The sequence below is a fragment of the Rana temporaria genome, chromosome 6 (assembly GCF_905171775.1).
Source record: "Rana temporaria chromosome 6, aRanTem1.1, whole genome shotgun sequence".
NCBI lineage: Eukaryota > Metazoa > Chordata > Amphibia > Anura > Ranidae > Rana > Rana temporaria.
Window position 1 is genome coordinate 200,746,830 of NC_053494.1, and position 16,587 is coordinate 200,763,416.

The following is a 16,587-nucleotide window of genomic DNA, read 5'->3' on the forward strand; positions in this document are numbered from 1 at the left end:
CCCGGGTGACTCAATGGTCAGTCCGCCCCTGCTTCCAGCTGTCTCTTTTCAGAGATTCCTCCCGGTTCCTCTAGTTCTTCAGAACATTACCCATCAACGTCTTCTCTCTCGGCACCTTTCTAGATCTCAGTGCCCCGGGTATCAGAGTATGACAGACTCCCTACAACAGAGATATCTCCGGCCTCCCTCATTAGAATGCTGTTTATTTGCAGGGTTATGCAGATCGGTATTTTATCCCGATCAGCCGTCACGTTGCGGCGCTTACATTGAAGAATACATTTACACAGATGTAATCTTCAGCTGGAAGGTTGAATAAGTGATCTGACTTTGAAATGTCTTTGTGAAGGCGGGCGGCGTGATTTATCGGGAACTCGCTTCCTCATCCAACACACCTGACACTTCCTCCGCTCCCGGCTGACACCTCCAGATTATTATCTCTTATCCCAACGCTGGAGGTCGGACGGGCTGCCTGTATTAGACAGGAGATAAGGAGAAATGAATAAAAGATCATGGATGGAAATGTCAGGGGAAATTTTATTTGCAAAATATTGAAAACGTATTTAAACGAAAGAACAAAAATGTAATTAACCACTTAAGGACCGGACCAATACCTATTTTTTTCCCACAAATAGGGGGTAATCCACAAAAGGGATACGCCGGCGTATCTACTGATACGCCGTCGTATCCCTGTTTCTATCTATGGAACTGATCCACAGAATCAGTTTCCAATAGATAGGCAGAAGATCCGACATGTGTAATTGAATTACACTGTCGGATCTTAAGGATGCAATTCTAGGCCGGCCGCTAGGTGGCGAGGCCATTGCGGCCGGCCTAGAATATGCAAATGAACACTTACGGCGATCCACGAACGTTCCGACGGGCCCGTCGCGCTAAATCTACGTCGTTTACGTCGAGTTACGCCGCGTAAAAATAGGGCTGAGTCCTATTTGACTAAGCCCTATTAAGTATTGCCGTCGTTCCCGCGTCAAAATTTTCAACTCTACGTCGTTTGCGCTGGACGCCATTTACGTTGACGTCTAAGCAAATGACGTTGGAGCGACGTCAGTTAGCGCAATGCACGTCGGGTAAGTTACCCGACGGAGCATGCGCAGTACGTCCGGCGCGGGAGCGCGCCTAATTTAAATGGGACTCGCCCCATTAGATTCGGCACGCCTTGCGCCGGACGGGTTTGAGTTACACCGCCGCAAATTTCCAGGTAAGTGTGTTGTGGATCGATACCTAACTTAGGATATTTGCGGCAGTGTAACTTAAATCACTTAAGTTACGTTGCGCTGCGGGGCTGTGGATTTGGCCCATAGAGCTTTCTTTTGGTGGTATTTGATCACCTCTGCGTTTTTGTTTTTTTTGCGCTATAAACAAAAATAGAGCGACAATTTTGAAAAAAATGCAATATTTTTTACTTTTTGCTATAATAAATATCCCCCAAAAGCATATATAAAAAAAAAAATTTTCCTCAGTTTAGGCCGATACGTATTCTTCTACCTATTTTTGGTAAAAAAAATTTGCAATAAGCATTTATCGATTTGCGCAAAATTTATAGCGTTTACAAAATAGGGGATAGTTTTATTATTTTTTTTTTTTTTACTACTAATGGCGGCGATCAGCGTTTTTTTTTCGTGACTGCGACATTATGGCGGACACTTCGGACAATTTTGACACATTTTTGGGACCATTGTAATTTTCACAGCAAAAAATGCATTTAAATTGCATTGTTTATTGTGAAAATGACAGTTGCAGTTTGGGAGTTAACCACAGGGGGCGCTGAAGGGGTTATGTTTCACCTAGTGTGTGTTTACAACTGTAGGGGGGTGTGGCTGTAGGTCTGACGTCATCGATCAAGTCTCCCTATAAAAAGGGATCACTCGATCGATGCGCCGCCACAGTGAAGCACGGGGAAGCCGTGTTTACATACGGCTCTCCCCGTTCTTCAGCTCCGGGGAGCGATCGCGAGGGGGCGGCTAGAAACGAATAGCCGCGCCCTCGTCCCGGATCGCTCGGACAGCCACGGGAACCGCCGCATGTACCGGGGGGGGGTCCCGATCGGACCCCCGAACCACGTCTAGGCAGGGACGTACAGGTACGCCATTGTGCCCGTCCGTGCCATTCTGCCGACGTATATGTACATGCGGCGGTCCGGAAGTGGTTAAATGTAGCTTACCATCCCTTAGATGTGGTGGCTGCATTTGTTTTAATTGTTCAGGCTTTAGCAAGTGCAGAAAATACCTGTTGATCCTGCCAGAAATACTGTGCCCTTGTCATTTCCTGTGAACCATCATGCATTTGCTAAAGGGCAACGCGTTTCTCTGCGTGTCAGAAAAACACACAATTTTGCACAAAGGTCTGGACCTAGCCTTAAAGTTACACAAAGTGGCTGACGCTCGGCTTCAATAATTGTATTTTTTGGCACCTAACCCACTTTTGTATCACTTTAGAGCCTCCAGTGAAAATCGTGAACACCAGTGACGACACGGAGCACAAACATGTGAGCGGAGAGCGCATGGTCCTGAGCTGCGAGATGTCCAGGGAGAGCGCCGCTGTGCGCTGGTACAAGGATGGCATTGAACTGGAGGAAAGCGACAACGTCACAATTGAGGTGGATGGTTGTCACCGGAGGCTGGTCATCCAATCTGTGCAGCCGCAGGATTCTGGAGAGTTTGTCTGTGACGCTGGCGATGATTCCGTTTTTTACAACGTATCGGTGAAAGGTCAGCAAATCTGTGTGCAGATATCACAAAGGGATTAACCACTTCAGCCCCGGAAGGATTTACCCCCTTTCTGACTAGAGCACTTTTTGTGTCGCTTTAACTGACAATTGCGCGGTTGTGCGATGTTGTACCCAAACAAAATTGACGTCCTTTTTTTCCCACAAATAGAGCTTTATTTTGGTGGTATTTGATCACCTCTGCAGTTTTACATGTTTGCGCTATAAACAAAAAAAGAGCGACAATTTTGAAAAAAAATAGCCATATTTTTTTCTATAATAAATATCCCCCAAAAATATATGAAAACAATTTGTTTTTGTTCCTCAGTTTAGGTGGATATTGTATTCTTCTACATATTTTTGAAAAAAATAAATTGCAATAAGCGTATATTGATTGGTTTGCGCAAAAGTTATAGGGGCAGATTCACGTACAGCCGCGCAATTTTGTGCGGGCGTAACGTATCTGATTTACGTTACGCTTACGTTACGCCTCCTTCAAATTCGGCGGGTAGGGGGAGTGTATCATTTTAATTAAGCGCGTCCCCGCGCCGAACAAACTGCGCAGGCGCCGTCCGTAAAATATCCCAGTGTGCATTGCTCCAAATGACGTCGCAAGGACGTCATTGGTTTCGACGTGAACGTAAATGCCGTCCAGCCCCATTAACGGACGACTTACGCAAACGACGTAACTTTTTCAAATTTCGACGCGGGAACGACGGCCATACTTAACATTGGCTGCGCCTCATAGACCCAGGGGCAACTTTACGCCGGGAAAAGCCTAACGTAAACGTCGTAACTTTATTGCGTCGGCCGCACGTACGTTCGGGAATTCGTGTATCTAGCTAATTTGCATACTTGACGCGGAATTCGACGGAAGCGCCACCTAGCGGTCAAAAAAAATGCAGTTTAGATCCGACGGCGTAAGAGACTTACGCCTGTTGGATCCAATGGATATCTATGCGTAACTGATTCTAAGAATCAGTCGCATAGATACGACGGCGCAACGCAGAGATACGACGGCGTATCTGGAGATACGCCGTCTTATCTCCGTTGTGAATCTGGGCCAAAGCGTCTACAAAATAGGGGATAGTTTCATAAGAAATTTTTTTTTTGTATTTATTTATCATGACTGTAACATTATGGCAGACAGATTGGACACTTTTGACGCTATTTCGGGACCACTGTCATCTATACAGCGATCTGTCCTATAAAAATGCACTGATTACTGTGTAAATGACACTGGCAGGGAACGGGTTAAACACTAGGGGGCAAAAATGCTTAAGTGTGTCCTAGGGAGTGATTCTAACTGTGGGGGGGGGCTGGGCTACCAGTGACCCAACAGTGATCACTGCTCCTGATGAGAGGGAGCAGTAGATCACTCTCCTTTCACTAGGCAGAACAGGGAAAAGGCCTTGTATACATAGGCATCTCCCCGTTCTGCCTCTCTGTAACACGATCGCGGGCCACTGGCGAACATCGAGTTTGCGGGGTCATGGAGAGTGCGGTGGGTGCATACACCCACCGCACGGCTTCTTAAAGGGACATACAGGTACGTCAATTTGCCCACCGCTGCTACTCTGCCGACCTATATCGGCATGCAGTGGTTGACAAGTGGTTAAGGGTGACTCCGTAGTGCATGAGTGCTCAACCTATGGCCCTCCAGCCGTTGCGGGACTACAAGTTCCATGAGGCACTGCAAGCCAGGGCTGTCTTAATGAGGGGCCCCTGCACTTTTCCCAAAGCAGCTGGTCCATGAGACCATGCTGCCCCGAAAATGGAATACTAGCTCATTATTAATTACTTAGCTGAGATCGAAGCCCCTGCAGCCGTCCTCGTACACTGCTCCGGCGACCAACATCTCTCCCGGGGGTTACTTCCGGGTATCGCGGCTCCGGCACTGTGATTGGCTGGAGCCGCGATGACGTCACTCCCGCGCGGTAACGGCACACTCACTGAAGCAATGACACATACGTGCCGTTGCTTCAGTGCGCATGTGCCGATGACATTGGCACATGCAGGGGACAGTGGATATCATGGGTAGCTACAGGTAAGCCTTATTATAGGCCTACCTATAGCATAAAGTGGTCTCTAAGGGTTTACAGCCACTTTAATGCGGAGCTCCTCCCAAAGGGGGAAGCTCCGCTTGTCTGCCTCCTACCTACTTGATGTCTGTTTACCTGCACTGTCTTCATTGTAGGGGCCCCAGAGAATTACTTTGCCCAGGGGCCCATGCAGTGCCGATCCTGACCTCCTTGGGGCCCTAAGCAAAATGACATGGCACATTAAAAATGAGAAGCGGGGGGCGCTGACGACAGTGACATGTCACATTAAAGGAAGTTGAGAAGCGGGGGGAGGGGGTGTTCTGCTGTCGGGAATTGACATCTTACATTAAATTGAGAGAAGCGGGGGTGCTGACTTCTTACCTCTTCTCCCATGCAGCCAGCGAGTTGAGAAGCGGGGTGAGGGGGCGAAAATGACTTCTCACCAGGCGGGGCCTCTAGTAATTTGGGGGGCCCTTTGCAGATTGGCGGGGCCCTAAACGCCTTGCATAGTGAGCCTATAGGGCGGATCGGCCCTGGGCCCATGATGCTACTAAGTCGGCCCTGCTGCAAGCCGCTGACCGTTACAAGCACGACCGGGGGGGTATGGGGGTGGCATACTGTTTGCCGCCCCCCCCCAAAAAAAATTCCACCGGCCGCCACTGTTCAACTGGTTACAACAAGCAGAGAAAATGACCTCCAATCACCTCCCTCCAGGGCTGGACTGGGACAGAAATTTGGCCCTGGACTTCATCCAGACTGGCCCACTTTGACAGGTCTCTCCCATGGCGGCCAGACAAATCCCGCCCCCCCCCCCCCCAAGCCCCCTTTCCCCCTTCACTAGCCGTTCTACTTTATTAGAGTAGAGCGGCTGGTACTGCTCCTCTTATAGGCAGTACCAGTGGGGAAGCTAGACATTATTTCACCCGGGGCAAAGAATCAGTTTGGTGCCCCCCCCCCTTATGGGACAAGATTAGACAGAAGTGATCAACTCCCAGGCCATAGCTGTTGTCAGCTGTCTGTCCCCTCCCCCATGCTCCTCTGGTCCCCCCCTGCTCCTTTGTTCCCCCCAGGTGAGCGCTGCTGGGAGGGAGAGACAGAGGAGCGGAGGGGGGGCGGCAGTCCGCTGTCACTGAAGCCGGTCCACTGAGCCATCGGCCCACTGGGAAACTCCCTGTCGTCCCAATGGCCAGTCCATCCCTGCCTCCCTCCAATTACCTCCAAAGTGGCCCCCACTGATGAAGGGGGATTGTGTGCCCTCAAAAGACATTGGGGTTGATTTTCTAAAGGGAAATTGACATGGCATCTAGCTCAAAAAAAAGAAAGAAGAAAAAGGCACCTCAGGGGACATCTCTGCATTGATGGTAAGTGTTGCAGAAAGGGCTGTTTTTTTTTTATTTAATCTTGTCAAAGGTTGTTTGTTTTTATCCAGTTATGTTTGGCTATAGTTCTACTTTAAACCTAAACATAGTTGTGCGCAGCCTATTGCATTAGGGTGTGCACCCCAGAGCTCAAACACACATGACTTTCTCTGCAGCCTCAGCTGCACTGGACAGTGAATGAATGGGAAATGCCATGTGCTGAGCGTCTTCCTGGTCATTCACAAACTGAAGAATACTAAACACAGTTTAATATGCTTCAATTATGATTGAACACAGTGAGTGTGTTCAATGTGTTAATTTAAAAAAGGAAGGGGCCGGTCAATGACATATCGATTGGCCCCTTCCCCACTCTCCACCCTGAAACATGTGGGGGCGCAACATGGGGGAAAGCCTGAGCAGTAGGGGGAATCGGAACCGCACAGAGTGATTAGGGTGTGCCCAGGCACACCCCCTGCGCACGCCTATGAACCTAAACATTAACTAAGCTTTACAAAAGCAGTGCATAAAAGGATGACCTCATCTCCCAGTCACGCTGCTCTCTCCTCCAATCAGCATGCATGTGGATGTGCTTACCTGTTGACGGTATTTGAAGTCTTTTTTTTTTTTGTAAGGCATGTTTGTTTGTATTCCAGATCCCCCAGTTAGGATAATAAACACGAATGATGATTCTGAGCATACGTTTATGAGCGGGGAGCGCGTTGAGCTGAGTTGTGAGGTGTCCAGAGAGAACGCCATGGTGCGCTGGTATAAGGATGGCGAGGAGCTACATGACGGTAGCAACATTGTGTTAGAGGCGGACGGCTGTCACCGCAGGCTGATCATCTTATCGGCAGACACATCGGACTCCGGTGAATTCGTCTGTGACGCGGTGGATGACTCCATCTTCTACAATGTGACAGTGGCAGGTAAGTGATATCTGAGAGCATCCCGGGGACCTGCTCTACCCAACGTTTGGTATTTCTGTGCTGGGCCCATTGACCATTCCTTGGCCCGGATTCAGAAAGATCAGCGGATCTTTCTGCGGGCGTAATGTATATCAGATACGTTACGCCGCCGTAAATTTGGGCGCTAGTTCCGTATTCAGAAAGAACTTGCGCCCTTAGTTACAGCGGCATTATATGTATGTGGGCCGGCGTAAGCCCGTCTAATTCAAATGGGGATGATGTGGGCGTGTTTTATTTAAATTTAAGATTTTACGTTTTTTGTGAACGGCGCATGCGCCGTTCGTGAAAAAATCCCAGTGCGCATGCTCGAAATTACGCCGCAAGTCGTCATTGCTTTAGACGTGAACGTAACTTACGTCCAGCCCTATTCGCGAACGACTTACGCAAACGACATAAAATTTTCAAAACTCGGCGCGGGAACGATGTCCATACTTAACATAGGATACGCCTCATATAGCAGGGGTAACTTTACACCGGAAAAAGCCTAACGTAAACGACGTAAAAAAATGCGCCGGCCGGACGTACGTTCCTGAATCGACGTATCTACCTAATTAGCATATTCCTTGCGTAACTATACGGGATCGCCACCTAGCGACCAGCGTAAATATGCACCCTATGATCCGATAAGTCGGATCATAGGGAAATCTATGCGTAACTGATTCTCTGAATCAGGCGCATAGATACGACCACGCACACTCAGAGATACGCCGTTGTATTTCGGATCTGAATCCGGCCCAGTGTATCTGTTGGGAACATCAGCCACCTGCCTTCCCTTTTGTAGTTCCTGACTCTGTGGCCCCCCACCATGGAGGTTACGGGCCCCTCCAGTCCTCCTTTTCAAATCCCCCCCATTGTACTCTCCTTGATATAAAGAATTCATAAAAAATCCAGTGTGGACCCCAATGATGATGTCGCTGGACATAAAATAAGGCGTGTAATAAAAAAAAAAAAAGAAAGGTCCTTTTTAACCACTTAACCACTTAAGCCCCGGACCATTTTGCTGGTCAATGGCCGGGCCACGTTTTGCGATTCGGCACTGCCTCGCTTTAACTGACAATTGCGCGATCGTGCGACGTGGCTCCCAAACAAAATTGGCGTCCTTTTTTTCCCACAAATAGGAGCTTTCTTTTGGTGGGATTTGATCACCTCTGCGGTTTTTTATTTTTTGCGCTATAAACAAAAATAGAGCGACAATTTTGAAAAAAAAATAATATTTTTTACTTTTTGCTATAATAAATATCCCCCAAAAATATATAAAAAACTTTTTTTTTCCCTCAGTTTAGGCCGATACGTATTCTTCTACATATTTTTCCCAAAAAATCGCAATAAGCGTTTATTGATTGGCTTGCGCAAAAATTATAGCGTCTACAAAATAGGGGATAGTTTTATGGCATTTTTATTAAGATTTTTTTTTTTTTACTAGTAATGGCGGCGATCAGCGATTTTGTTCGGTACTGCGACCTTATGGCGGACACTTCGGACACTTTTGACACAATTTTTATAGCGATCAGTGCTATAAAAATGCATTGATTACTGTAAAAATGCCACTGGCAGGGAAGGGGTTAACACTAGTGGGCGAGGAAGGGGTTAAGTATGTTCCCTGGGTGTGTTCTAACTGAAGGGGGGTGGGACTGACTGTGGGAAATGACAGACCGCTGTTCATACATTGTATGAACATACGATCAGTCATTTCTCCCCCTGAAAGGACCCGGAGCTGTTTACACACACAGCTCCCGGTTCATGCTCTGTAACGAGCGATCGCGGGTGCCCAGCGGTGATCGTGCTCGCCAGGCACGCGCATCGGCACCAGGGGTGAGCAGGCAGCGTGCAAGCGCCCCTATTGGCTGGAATGCGAAATGACGTATAGCTACGTGATTTTGCGCAGCCAAGCTGACCTGCCGCCGTATAACTGCAGCGGCTGGTCGGCTAGTGGTTAAGGACCAGGTCACGCACTTTTACATCGGCAGAATGGCACGGACAGGCAAATCAACGTAAATATATGTCACTTTAAATTTGCTGCCGTGTGTGTGAACGTGCCCACGGGACCCGCGGACTCGATGTCCGCCAGTGTCCCGTGATCGCGTGTCACGGAGCTGCAGAACAAGGGATGCCTGTGTAAACAAGCATATCCCTGTTCTGACTAGTGACATCGGGAGCAGTGATCATTGTCATGTCACAGTAAGCCCCCACAGTTAGAATCACTCTCTAGGACACATTTAACCCCTTCCTCGTCCCCTAGTGGTTAACCCCTTCACTGCCAGTCACATTTATACAGTAATCAGTGCATTTTTATAGCACTGATCGCTGTATAAATGTGAATGATTCCAAAAGAGTGTCAAAAGTGTCCGATGTGTTCGCCATAATTTCGCAGTCACGATAAAAATCACTGATCATTACTAGTAAAAAAAAAAAAATATTAATAAAAATGCCATAAAACTATACCCTATTTTGTAGACGCTATGGGCCAGATCCTCAAAAGGGATACGCCGGCGTATCTACTGATACGCCGTCGTATCCCTGTTTCTATCTTTGGAACTGATCCACAGAATCAGTTTCCAATAGATAGGCAGAAGATCCGACATGTGTAAGGGACTTACACTGCCAGATCTTAGGATGCAGTACCGCAGCCGCCGCTGGGGGCATTTCGCGTCGAAATGCCGCCTCGGGTATGCAAATTAGCACTTACGGAGATCCACGAAGCTTTTCAGCTTCGTTTTTTCTCCGTAAGTTTTAGTTTGCAATCGTAAAATTAGGGCTGCTTTTACAAAGTGTAAACTGTTTACACCTTGTAAAAGCAGACCCTTCTGTCCAGCGACGCGATTTTTTTTTTGTTTTAAATTTTTTTTTTTTCGCCGTATCTTTTTTTTTTCCCCGACGCAACTTTATTGACCCAGCGCGATCCACAAAGCTCGGCGTAACGTAATTTCGCGCTATGCACGTCGGGAAAATGACGTCACGAGCATGCGCAGTACGGCCGGCGCGGGAGCGCGCCTAATTTAAATGGGAATCGCCCCCATTTGAAGAGGAACGCCTTGCGCCGGCGGAATTGAAGTTACACAGCCGAAAATTTCTAGGTAAGTGCTTTGTGGATCGGGCACTTAGTTAGAAATTTTAAGGCAGTGTAACTTAAATGGGAATTTTTACGTTACGCCGGATCTTTGTGGATGTGGCCCTATAACTTTTGCACAAACCAATCAATAAACGCTTTTTTTTTTTACCAAAAATATGTAGAAGAATACGTATTGGCCTAAACTAGATTTGTTGGCCGACAATTCTTTGCCGTTTGTATGCAAGAGAAGTTCCTGCCCATCGCCCTTCGGACAAAAGTCCAACGCTTTGTCTGTAGAAAATCCGATCGTGTGCACGAGGCTTAAGTGGTGGGCACCTTATCTGGAAGCATGGCCGTTTAGGGATCCAGAAGGCTAATAGATTTATTGTCATTCTCTCCTCAGATCCCCCAGTGAAGATCATAAACACGGGCGATGACACCGAGCACAAGCACCTGAGTGGAGAGCCCATAGTCCTGAGCTGTGAGCTGTCCCGGGACAACGCTCAGGTGCGCTGGTACCAGGATGGGGTGGAGATAGAGGAAGGTGCCAACATCAGGCTGGAGTCAGACGGAAGACATCGCAGGTTGATTATCGCACGTGCCACACCGGAGGATTCTGGGGAATTTGTCTGTGACGCCGGAGACGACTCCGTCTTCTACAATGTGATGGTGACAGGTCAGTGGTCCAAGGGTCCCTTCCAGCACTGGAGGCTGTCATTGTCTTACTTCTAACAGTAAAATCTATTAGACACCCGGGCAATGCACACTGAGCATATGATGAAACAATACATACAAACAGATTACAGGCATGTTCAAGCACTCCATAGATCCAGAGTAGGCTGTTGATATTATATGCTAATTGTAGCTTTTCCCTGCTGCCTTCAAAAACTCTCCATTGGTGGGTGACTGTGCCAGAACAAGATCATTCAGTGCCCAGGGCAAAGATGGCAAATTTTGCCCCCCCTTCATTATGTGCGAGCTTACGAAAAGGAAGGAGAGAGAGAGAGCACAGCCTGCACCTTCTCCTGGCTCTCTCCTGCTCTCCTTGCTGCTTCCAGTGCTGGGTTAAAAGAAGTAGTGATGACACTGTCACTACTCCTGTCGGCTTTATAGTAAAAGGAACTTGCGGCGCTCCCATCCCTAAAATACACAATGCGCCCAGGGCAGCTGACCTTTTACCTACCCCTTTGCCCTGGTCAGTGAAACAAACAATTCCATTGAAAGATCAAAAAGAAGCCATAGTTAACCAAACTCGACTTTTCCAGGAATGTCACCTTGGAATCTACCTAACTTTTTGATGTGTGGTTATCACTGAAAGGGTATGTCTGGCCACTTTTTTTTTATTTTTAGTAGCAGAAGAACCACTAGAACCACTGTATCAATTTTATGCATAGGCTAAAGCCAATTGCACGCGGGCGCCATACTCATAATGTACTGATGTTTACTCAGGAACTTGTGACGCCGGTGTACAAGGGGTCAAAAACTGTGTGTAGATAACTGTGAAGTATAGGCGAGTGGACAACAATACACCGCATTTCAGCTCAGGAAAAACTCAGCATTTTTTATTCCCGTGTGCAACTGGCCTAAGACAGTGGTCTCCAAACTGTGGCCCGGGGCTAGATATGAACCCTTGCTTGCTTTTATCTGGCCCTTTGGGCATTACTCCGAGCAACAGTGGGGCATAGATCCCGACACTAACACTGGCAATGGGGCACTTTTCCTCCCACTGACATAAATGATGGGACACTATTCTTTCCACTGACACCAATGATGGGACACTATTCTTTCCACTGACACCAATGATGGGACACTATTCTTTCCACTGCCACCAATGATGGGAAACTATTTCTCCCACTGACACCAATGATGCAACACTATTCTTTCTACGGCCACCAATGATGGGACACCATTTCTCCCACTGACACCAATGATGGGACACTATTCTTTCCACTGACACCAATGATGGGACACTATTCTTTCCACTGACACCAACGATGGGGCACTATTCTTTCCACTGACACCAATGATGGGACACTATTCTTTCCACTGACACCAATGATGGGACACTATTCTCTCCACTGCCACCAATGATGGGACAATATTCTTTCCACTACCACCAATGATGGGACACTATTTCTCCCACTGACACCAATGATGGCACACTATTCTTTCCACTGCCACCAATGATGGAATACTATTTCTCCCACTGACATTAAACTATGGAGCACTATTCCTCCTCCAAATAGCAAAGAGAGGACACTGTTTATTCCCATTGACACCAGGGCATTTTCTACTCCCAGTGGCCACAGTCTGGCCCCCCTAAAATTTGAAGAACAGAAAACTGGGCCTTTGTTTATAAAGTTAGGAGACCCCCTGGGCTAAGACATAGTACAATACAGGTAACAAGAGGAGGCACTGGAACATATTTAGTCATTATTGAAAATCAGCGGCTACTCTGAGTTTATGTTTGATTTGGACATTGGTTTTCTAGTATAGTGCTTATTTTTTCCTAATTCTATTGCTGTCTTTGCTTTCCTGTCCTTGGGGCACCCCATTGCTCTTATTTCTTGTCTTTATTATCACAGTGATACAAATTGAATATGAATCTCAACAATGGGGCACAGACAACAATAAAAGCCTAAAATAGGGTCTACAAGCTTTTAGACCCTGTCCACACTGGGGCGACTCGTCAGGCGACGCAGCCGCCTGACAAGTCGCGTCCCATTCTAGTGAATAGAACCGTTCTAATAGGAGCGACGCAAGTCGCTCTGACTTAGAAAAAGGTTCTTGTACGACTTCGGGGGCGACTAGGGGCGACCTGCATTGACTTCTATACAGAAGTCATTTTGCAAGTCGCCTTAGATGTCGTCTTCATGTCGCCTGGCCAAATCGCCCCCGAAGTCGTGCCGCCCCTGTGTGAACCGACTCTTAACCACTTGCCCACCGGGTTAATTCTGGCACTTCTCTCCTTCATGTGAAAATCACATTTTTTTTGCTAGAAAATTAATCAGAACCCCCAAACATTATATATTTTTTTTTAGCAGACATCCTAGGGAATAAAATGGCAGTCATTGCAATACTTTTTGTCACACCGTATTTGCGCAGCGGTCTTACAAGCGCACTTTTTTTGGATAAAAATCACTTTTTTGAATTAAAAAATAAGACAGCAATACATTTTGCCCAATTTTTTTATATATTGTGAAAGATAATGTTACGCCGAGTAAAATGATACCCAACATGTCACGCTTAAAAATTGCGCCCGCTCGTGGCATGGCGTCAAACTTTTACCCTTAAAAATCTCGATAGGCGACGTTTAAAAAATTCTACAGGTTGCATTTTTTGAGTTGCAGAGTAGGTCTAGGGCTAGAATTAGTGCTCTCACTCTAACGATCGCGGCGATACCTCACTTGTGTGGTTTGAATACCGTTTTCATATGCGGGCGCTACTCGCGTATGCGTTTGCTTCTGCGCGCGAGCTCATCGGGATGGGGCGCTTTAAAAATTTTTTTTTTGGTTTTCTTATTTATTTTCATTTCGTTTTATAATTTTTTACACTGAAATAATAAAAAAAAAAAAATTGATCACTTTTATTCCTATTACAAGGAATGTAAACATCCCTTGTAATAGAAAAAAGCATGACAGGTCCTCTTAAATATGAGATCTGGGGTCAAAAAGACCTCAGATCTCATAATTAGACTTAAATGCAAAAAAATAAAAAATAAAATAAAAATGTAATTTTTTCAAATGACAAAAAAAAAAATGTTTCTTTAAGAGGCTGGGCGGGACTGACGTTTTGACGTCACTTCCGCCCAGCAGAGCTATGAGGACGGGTGAAGGAGATTTCTCCTTCAGTCCCGTCCCCGCTCAGCTGCCGGACACATCCGATCCCCTCCGCCGCTACCGACGGCTCCGGTAAGCGGCAGAGGGCGCGGGAGAGCGGCGGGAGGGGGGGGGGCCCTCTCCCGCCACCGATAACGGCGATCTTGCGGCGAATCCGCCACGGAGACCGCCGTTATCGTGTACACCACCGCCCCCTGAAAAGATGAATATCTCGGTTGTGGCAGCAGCTGCTGCCGTTATCGAGATATTCAACTTTAAAAACAGGACGTCTTTTTGACATGGGGCGGTGGTCAAGAACCCTTCATCTCCAGTTTGTAAATGTTGAACACAGATCCTGATGTGGGTGCTGATTGCCACTTTAAACAAGCTGTTAGCAGGCTTCAGCACTACTTGAAGCTTGTTTGAAGCCTGCTAGCAGCTTGTTTAAAGTGCCAATCAGCACTCCCATTAAGGGAGCTTTAGAGGCTTATGCCGCGTACACACCATCGGTCCATCCGATGAGAACGGACCGATGGACCGTTTTTATCGGTTAACCGATGAAGCTGACTGATGGTCCGTCACCCCTACACACCATCGGTTAAAAAATGTGACGTAAAACACAACGAAGTGCTGAAAAAAACAAAGTTCAATGCTTCCAAGCATTCGTCAACTTGATTCTGAGCATGCGTGGATTTTTTTTTTTTTTAACAGAGAAGATGCGTGGATTTTTAACCGATGGTTGTGCCTACTAACGATCGTTTTTTTTCCCATCGGTTAGGAATCCATCGGTTAAATTTAAAACAAGTTGGCTTTTTTTTAACCGATGGTTAAATAATCGATGGGGCCCACACACGATCGATTTTGACCGATGAAAACGGTCCATCAGACCATTTTCATCGGTTTAACCGATCGAGTGTACGCGGCATTAGAGAAAGCAGATTGAAGCTTGCCAAAAGCTTTGCAAAAACTTGATGAAAGTTTCATAAAAACTTGCTGTTCACACTGCTAGAATTGGGCATAGAGGGAGAAGAAAGACGCCACATAGCCAACAGAGCACCCTCTAATTATTGTATTACACAATGTTGTTTCACTGTTTTAACACATTTCAATACGCAGCCCAAGGCAAATTATTATTTTTTATTTTGCATTTAGGATTTATATACTGTGAATACTAAATAAGATTTACAAATTATAATAATAATAATGATAATATTATAGTTTTGTGTTTAATGATAATTATACATAATTATAGCGTAATCTCTGCATTTTGTTTAAAAATATTAATAAACATCATAGTATTGTGCTTAATGATAATTAGACACAATTATAGCTAGAAAAATCACTGCAATTTATTTTAAAATATTAATATTAATAATAATAGTAATAATAATTATTATTGTATTTTTTTACACATATTATTAGGTTCAATTATATATATGCAAAACTATAGCTAGACAAATCTCTGCAATTTGAAAGTATTGCTAATAATAAATAATAATAATTCATGATAGTTTTATGTTTAATGATATTTATTCAAAATTATAGCTCTGTACATTTCTGTAATTTGTTTGAAAGTACAATTTGACCAATATTCAAAATTTAAAATGAGATTTTTTTTTTTTTTTTTTTTTAATGTTAATATTAGAACTTATAAATGTATTTCTTTTTTTAAATGGTAGTGATATTTAAAAAAATTGGCAGACAAGCAGTAGCATGGCTATTCGGTATTTGGTAGTGTGTGTCATTTGTATAATTGTATTATTGATTCCAAAGGTAAATTTCATTCACATACTGATTTTCTTTTAAGCTCAACTGAAGTCATGTTTTTAAATCCTATCATAAAAGTAGTGACTTTGGGCCAGATTCACATATAATTGCGGCGGCGTAACGTATCGTCTATACGTTACACTGCTGCAAGTTTTCATCGCAAGTGCCTGATTCACCAAGCACTTGCGTGAAAACATGCGGTGGTGTCTGGCGCAAGCCCGCCTAATTCGAATGGGGTGTGTACCATTTAAATTAGGCGCGCTTCCGCGCCGGACGTACTGCGCATGCTCCGTTTTGAAATTCCCGTCGTTCTTTGCACGTAGTGACGTCATTTTTTGAACGGCGACGTGCGTAACGTACGTTCGTATTCCCGGACGTCTTACGCAAAAAAAATAATAATTTGAATTTCGACCCGGGAAAGACGGCCATACTTTAACATGGCTCGTCTAAAGTTAAGCCATGTTAAAGCAGCCGTAACTTTGCGACGGGAAAAAATTACTAGCGACGACGTAACGAACGCGAAAACCGTTGTGGATCGCCGTAAAACCTCATTTGCATACCCGACGCTGGAATACGACGCAAACTCCACCCAGCGGCGGCCGAAGTATTGCATCCTAAGATCCGACGATGTAAGTCAATTACACCTGTCGGATCTAAGGGCTATCTATGCGTAACTGATTCTATGAATCAGTCGCATAGATACTCTGAGACATACTACGGAGTATCAGGAGATACGCCGTCGTATCTCTTCTGTGAATTTGGGCCTTTGATTGGGGCAGGAGGTGTCGGAGAGCTGCACCTTTGTTTTGGATGTGGATTGTTTTCATTGAACAATCCATATCCGTATATATATATATATATATATA

General features: G+C 45.7%; 1 protein-coding gene across 2 annotated transcripts in view; it reads left to right on the forward strand.

Annotated features, from left to right (window-relative positions):
• OBSL1 (obscurin like cytoskeletal adaptor 1) overlaps window positions 1-16,587 on the forward strand; it is a 152,282-nt gene that overhangs the window by 63,775 nt on the left and 71,920 nt on the right. For both annotated transcript variants that reach the window (XM_040358074.1, XM_040358076.1), the window contains exons 9-11: window positions 2,454-2,726; window positions 6,776-7,048; window positions 10,540-10,812. In XM_040358074.1, coding sequence (XP_040214008.1) covers window positions 2,454-2,726; window positions 6,776-7,048; window positions 10,540-10,812 — 819 coding nt within the window. The remainder of the gene's footprint in view (window positions 1-2,453; window positions 2,727-6,775; window positions 7,049-10,539; window positions 10,813-16,587) is intronic.